The sequence below is a fragment of the Mycosarcoma maydis genome, chromosome 6 (genome assembly GCF_000328475.2).
Source record: "Mycosarcoma maydis chromosome 6, whole genome shotgun sequence".
Classification (NCBI taxonomy): Eukaryota; Fungi; Basidiomycota; class Ustilaginomycetes; order Ustilaginales; genus Mycosarcoma; species Mycosarcoma maydis.
Window position 1 is genome coordinate 1,022,688 of NC_026483.1, and position 7,239 is coordinate 1,029,926.

At 52.7% G+C, this 7,239-nt stretch overlaps 1 protein-coding gene across 1 annotated transcript in view; it reads right to left on the minus strand.

Annotated features, from left to right (window-relative positions):
* Nucleotides 1–4,302, minus strand: part of UMAG_15032 (uncharacterized protein) — a gene marked incomplete at both ends in the record, with an annotated part of 5,283 nt that extends 981 nt beyond the window's left edge. Inside the window, 2 exons of the mRNA XM_011390953.1 lie at nt 625–1,974; nt 2,047–4,302. Coding sequence (XP_011389255.1) covers nt 625–1,974; nt 2,047–4,302 — 3,606 coding nt within the window. The remainder of the gene's footprint in view (nt 1–624; nt 1,975–2,046) is intronic.
* Nucleotides 4,303–7,239: the final 2,937 nt, after the last annotated feature.

A 7,239-nucleotide genomic window follows, 5' to 3' on the forward strand; every position in this document is an offset into this window, starting at 1 on the left:
TTTACGCAACAGCGCGCGTGCCAGCGCCAGAAGTTGTCTCTGGCCCGTACTAATATACGTCTCGCCCGTCAGTAGGTGCTGTTCGAGCTGGTTGGGCTGTTTCTTGACGAACTCGGTCAGGTGACAGGTGTGGAGCGCCGACCAAATTTGGTCGTCCGTGCAGGTCAGGTCTGGATCCAGGTTTTCGCGAATGCTGGCAGCGAGGAGAAGAGGCGACTGCGGGATAATGGTCATGGCAGACCGAAGGGTTCGCAGGGGCATCCGCGAGATGTCGAGTCCGTCGAGAAGGATCGTGCCAGCTCGCATCGAAATCATCCTAAACAGCGCCAGTAGGACGGTGCTCTTTCCAGATCCACTGCGGCCCACGATGCCCAGCCGCTTCCCTGCCGGTAGCTCAAAACTGAGATTGTGAAACGCAGGCTCGAGGTCCGCGCGGTACGAGGCCGAGACTTTATTGAAGCTTATGCTGCCCTGAAACACCGTCTCGTTAACCTCGGCAGTGCTAGGTGGATGCCTGGCAGCAGCAGAGCGTTCTTCAGGCTCGATAAGGCTGAATTCGCGGACGCGTTCGAGGGCGACGCCGGCGATTTCGACTTCGGTGAGGTTGACGATCGCTTGATTGAGCGCGCCGCCCAACGTGGTGGCCTGTACCAATGCGACACCGAGCACTCCTGCGTGCGATGAATTCCGCAACACGACCGCCAACAAAACCAAGGTGATGTTGGTCATCGTGGTGAGAAGCAGCAGCCAGACCTGAAGCCATCGGCGCACGGTAAAGAGGTGGTAGTAGGGTCTCTGCGAAGCGTCGAGCAAGGCCGTATTGCGCTCCAGCAAGGCCGTGTCGCGCTGAAGCGCCCGTACCGTAGCCAAGCCTGCCGGAAGAGACGTTTCAGCAAAGACGGAATACAGCGGACTTTTGGTAGCCATCTCCAACCTGCGGAGCTGACGACTCGAAGGGAGGTAGAGGCGTTGTATGGCTCCAGAAACTGCGAACAGCACCACCACCAAGACGGCGAGGTACGGAGCAGCGACCATCATTGTGATAAGTGAACCAAACACGAGCATAAGAACGCTGACCGTGTTGAGGATGGCAAAGACAAACGTCTGATCGATGTGATAGAGGTCTTGAGAGAAACGGTTGGTTACTTGTCCTGTGGTCCACTCGGATAAGAACGAGATGGGCGCCGATAGGACTGCCTTGAACTCGGCATCATGAAGACGATTACCTGCCAATTCGGCGCACTTGGCACAGAGGATCCAGAATCCAATGGCAAGGAAGGCTGCACTTGCAGGGGCCAGGAAGAGATAGCCCACTGTCCAAGCAACCCAGTCGCGGAAACGATGTTCTTGCTGAGATCGAGCCCAAGCCTGCAGGTAGTACGAGCTACCTATGAGTGTTCCAACTTGGAAAGCAAACAAGACAAGAAATAGTATTGTTCTGCCCCGACCAGCGGTGTTCAACCAGGTTGCATACGTTTTCCACTTCACAGTGCCAGTGAGGACGTCTTCTTGCTCCTCGGTCGAGTGCAATCGCAAGGACCCGTCCTCGGCTGCGGTGGCGGGGGGTCTCTGTGATTCCATGCTGATGCGACAGATCGAATCTTTGCCTTTGAATGTGAGCGTCTCATATCGACCAGACTCGGCAATCCTGCCTGCTTCGATCCGGACGATCAACTGAGCATGATGAAGGAGATGGACAGCATTCGTTGCCATCACAACAGTCTTTCCCTTCAAGAGGCCGGCGGGACCCATCAGAGCACGCCACATTTGAGCGGCAGTTTCGGCATCCAAGGCGCAGGTAATATCGTCAAAAATGTACGCTTCAGCACAGCTGTATATTGCGCGAGCCACGGCAACTCTTTGGCGCTGCCCGCCGCTGAGCGCCTTGGCATGTGTTGCATCGCCTTTTTGGAGCCTGCTAATGTCTTCCGTAAGGGCGCATGCGCGGAGAGCCTGAAGGTAACGATCCTCGTCCTAGTCGCCAGTAGCAAAGACAATGTTATCACGAATCGAGCATGTCTCCTGCAACCAGATGTCTTGACTGACATAGGCGACACGTTTCGCCAGCAAAGGCAGCTGCTGTTTGCCCGCTAGCAGATCGCATTCGCCCAGCAAAGCTTGCAGCAGGGTTGATTTTCCTTGGCCCAGCTGGCCGCAGATCATTGTCAGTGTGCCGGCAGGGATGACAATATTAACATCGGCAAGCACAGTTTCCTGGCCCCATCCTAAGCTTGCATCCTTGAAAATGGCTGCATGAGTTAGCGCTCGACTGTTGCTTGCAGTGGGAGCAGAGCAAGGAGTCAGATCTTCGCTCATGGTAGACTGGACGTCGGGTCTAACCTCGCTGGTAAGGAAGGCCTCGATGCGTTCCATGCTGGACCAAGCTTGTAGGAGAGAGGCATATTGCTGTCCCAGTTGGAAGAGCGGGCTCCTGATCAGCTGGAAGATGGTGAGGGTGGTGAAGACAGTATTGATATCGAACCGATTCGAACCAGCCAATCTATCTACGACGATGAGGGTGACAAAGGTGAAAAATCCCAACATTTCTCCAGCAGAGTTGGTGAAAGTGATGACACCCGTGGCCTGCTTCATCAACGCGCTGCGTTCAGAGAGCTCCCTGGCGCGGGCTTCGCAAACTTTTGCATGGAGAACGTCCTCATAAGCGGAAAATTTGACGCCTTTGATGTCCGAGATGATACTAGAGGTGAGATCGACCCGCTTGTCAGCGAGAGCACTCCAAATGCCCTGCTTGGTGCCCATTCCCCGACTAGTAAGGGGCGTTAAGAGGAAGCAGATCACGACAGACACAATCGAGGCCAGGAAGGCAAGACCAAGCTCAGCGTAGAGCAGATAAATGCCCACAGCGATGGTGATGCATCCACTCCAGATATCGTGAATGATGTCGCCCGCATCAACGATGCGTTCCGTGTCTACACTCATCAGATTGGCCGCTTTGCCGCCGCCGCTGGTACGTGCAACTCGCAGATGCAGATCGAGCCCTTTGCGGTAGATGGCCTCTACATACGCACCACGCACCTTGGTCATGAGCTGCGACGAAGTGTGCCAGTACTGACCTTCGGCTAGAGCCATGCCGAGATAAACCAAGCCATATGCGCCCACCAAACCCCAGCCATAGACTACAGGCTGAGCTGTGACTTGAGCTTGGCCCTTGTCTTCATCGGAGTAGGACTGCACAAAGGCGAGCGTAGTGGAGACAAGGAAGGGCTGTGCAAGTTGACATACAGTCAGCAACAATTTCCATGGAACAGGAGCCAGTGCAGATCGGGGAAAGGCGCGAAGCGTTGCGCTTAGCAAGCGTCGCTTTACTACTCTCTGTGGGAAGATCTTGCGATTGTAGGCCGGAGCCGTTTGGACGTCATCGTGGCGAGACGATCCTAGCTTCTCAAGAGGGTAAATATCGCTTTCCGGTACCCCTGCGGTGTTGTCGCTGTTGATCTTGACATCGAAGTTGTCTTTCTCCGATGCCGGGCCACGAGATCGCGACTCGATTGAGATACCTGTCCAGGCAGCGATGAAGTCGGTGGCAAGAGCTTGGCCGTAAAACTCGGGTTTGAGGGCTTGTAGATCGACGAGTTCGAGAGGTTTGCGAAAGCCGGACCGTAGGAGAGGAAATACCCAAGCGAAGAGCAGACGAGAGAAGAAGCCGGCACGAGACTCGCAGGTAGAGTTGTGCTGTGCACTGTCAAGACTCCTGGCGTTCTCGATCATGATCATTAGACCCAAGCAGCCAAAGTCGACGATATAGATATTGAAGAGGGAGGAACCGCGGACTGCAGCTACTGCGCTGAAGGTTCGAATGCGACAGGCGTTGAAGAGAAGCAAGAGGAAGAGCCAGAGAGGCAGCAGCATACTACCTCCGCGCGTCTTCCTTCGTTCAGCTACCGAAAGAGGCACTGCAAGAACGGCAGCGAGAAACGCCAGGATGAAGCTGGGAAGAGCGGTTGACTGGTCCATTGCATGGCGAAGCGTGCTTGACGAAGGGGCCGCAAGCATGATGAGGAGGACAAGGGTGAGGACAGCATGGGTAATGGAGACCGAAGCGCCAATGAGACTGATAGCGTCAGAATGAGGAGCACAGAAGCGCAATAGCGAGAGGCGAGGAAAATGCGAGATGGCATCGATGTCTGGCTTGTGACGTAGACGAACGAGTCGAGCTACGAAGAGAAGGGTTGCGAAACAGGAAGGGAGGATGGCAAAGACGACATTGGAGAACCGCAGGGTGAAGTCGAAGAAGCGACAGTCCGAGACGGGCGTAAAGACGCTGTCATTGCAAGTGGGCATGCTGAACGTATGTTGCAGTGGTGAAGACTCTTACACGTCGCACAGAGTGAGTGCTAAAGCTACTCTTGCTTAACGTCGTCGACACGAGTCTAGTCTGAGACGAGGTTGGGTAAGCCTTTATAAGAGAAAAAGGAAGTGGATTCGAGAGGTGCTCGATGGTCATCCCTGTTTGTACAAAGAATACGATCACGACGACTGGAGAACGGGCTTCATATACGGAAATCGACACATGTAAGGTACGATAAGATGCTGCTTGCTGCCGAGTAGACAAGTTTCAGAAATGTCGGACTGGAGTCTTCCGCATGTTTCATGCGGAGAAAAAGGCTCTTTGCCTTCACCTTCTATGGGATTAAAAGAATATTTTTATTTTAAGTCTACTGAAGAATCGAACTAGTGCCAAGTAATTACAAGTTACCTGTGAGACGGAGCACAGTTGCCCACATAAAGATTCAGAGGCCAAGGCCGGCGGAATCAGGGCGACTGTCAGACCCAACCAATACTTGCATGCAACCGGAGACAAATTTTCCCCAGCCTACGTTCGGACTGCATTTGCTGCCTAAGCGATGCACGCCAGACATTCCCCCCCCAACACACACACATGCGCATAGGGATCACGCAGCAGGCAACCTGCCAATTCAAACCCCAGACGTGCAGGCATGCAGAAGCGATAACCGCCAAGTCGCATTCAGTTGCAGCAATTCTTCAGCTTACCTCTACCCCCCCCCCAGACTTTGTCCCTCGGGACGTTCTCAACCGAAGTCCAGAAAGTCGCAGAGTCAGCATTGCGACATTTCAAACTCGCCGGTTGTAAGATCGATGTAAGTCTCACAGGTTCATGACTCATCGCGTGCGTGCCGCACTGAGCCGACAGGGTTGCACTGAGCATCATTGTCACCAGCACCGTAGGACAAGATGCCTAAACGCCCTTCGCGAAAGATGACTGGCAATTCGACAGCATTCTCAGCCCCGAGTCAAATCATGCCTTCAATCAATCTCAAGTTGCGAGCCTTTGAATGAGTTCGGATGCACACCGACCGGCTTTGGTGCAGAGATCGTGCAGCCACTTGTCTGGGAAGGGTGTGGAAGATGTCACACAGAGCGCAACTCTAGCCAATCTTTGGTATGGATTTGGGGCCGTCGATGTCATGTTCAACCCTCTGGGCGTGGCTGTAATCTAACTTGGTGGTTGGATGCGTAGTCGAGCATTTGGGCCTAGATCAGCGAGAAGAGAAAAGATCCTGGTCGCAATGGTGTCAGGGGCTTGAGTGCAACATGCTGTAAACTAGAATTGCTATAAGTTAAGCAGTTGACGACATTGCTAGATCAAAGTGGATCGCAGGGAAGCAGCTGACCGATATTGCTTGGTATTATCACATGAAACCCTCCCTTTCGTGCTCCCATGCAAGCGAACTTGTTTCTCATAATTGCTATACGGCACAGCGGCACTCGCTAGATGAATGCCACAAAAATGAGATTGCGGCTGGCGCCTTGGGACTCAGAAGTTGCTCTTTAGCAAGAGCAGCGATGCCAGCTGAAAGCGGTTGTTGCTTCAGGCTAAAGTGAGACGTAGGCGTGGATTATGGGCTTCTCCTTCGGTGTAGCGGCAAGTTCTGGGTTATCAATCGCGAAACGTCAAAAAATTAAGAATTAAAATAAAATTGCTTGGCTGTCGCGTTGTCTGAATATTGATCGTGATGAAGCTACTACAAGCGATTGAAATGACCTGTGCGTTCTTGAACGAGACGATGCCTGTTTGCCGATGTACCTGGACAATCCACGGATCTGGCCATCGATTCAAAACGCAAGTCATCGGCACTCGCATCCTAGTGTGGAAGTTCCCGGCATGCTACGAGGCGCACAGAAGATACATGCAACGGATGCAGATCTTTGAGGCGTGTGAAAATATCAAAAGGCATGACAGAGTCTAGAGAAGCCACACTCAGGGTTTTCAGTAAAATTTTGTACTAAAATACAACTTCATGTTCACGCGCGCGCCGTTTCACGATCCCGGCTAAGAGTCACTCTCCTCCGCTGGATGAATGTGATATTAGCATTGTAGCTCCTTAAATTAAGCTTCAACAAGCAGGCGAACTCAGCCTCGAGAGAAGCATTGGTCGCCCTTTGGTCTCGTACCTCATCAAAAAATTCGGTGAAAAACCAGAATGAGCTTCGATCCATCGAATCGATCAATCTATCATACTCTTCTCAAGATTAGCTGCCTCGATCGTGACGCGCGCGCACAGGAGCTTATGTTCTGTTTGTGCCAGCCTAAAGCAGCACCTTGGCTTAGGCTTATGCCTAGGGCTGGTGCCTTATCATTTATGTTATGGCACAAAGTCACCGCAAATGTTTCCACTCGTTACACTGGTAATAGATCGAGAAGCGCCGCTCAATCTTGTTACCTTGGTGGAAACCCAATACGCAAAGTTAGGAACGTCGGTCTTAGAGGAGCCGTTCCTTTGTCAACCGAGACGTTGGCCAATAGTTTGCTTTGGCGCTACTATCAAGACTGTGTGCCACTGCAGCGAAGAGGGGCCACCTCGGCTCCTCTTTACTATCCAACAGCCGTTGAATCAATGGCGAGAGCCAGGATAGCAGCCATTTAACCTCGCTGTACGTTCTGACGAGTCTTAGCTCCCAGTAATTGCAGCAATAATTCGACATTCCACGCTGTACGTACGATTGGCGCGGTCTAGGCTCCCTCATGATTACAGCACAATTTGCCTCTTAATTTACCGATTTGCACCAAGCTGCTCGAAAGGGGCACATAAGAATTTTCGGTCCGGCAGATGACATTGCATCCAACCCTACAACCATATCCTCTCCTCTCTCAATCCAACGCCGTCGAGAATCCGGGCATCACCATCAAACCGAACAGCATCAACGAAGCTGCGCTCATCAACCACCGTTGTGCCTCTCGTCTGAATCACAAACGGG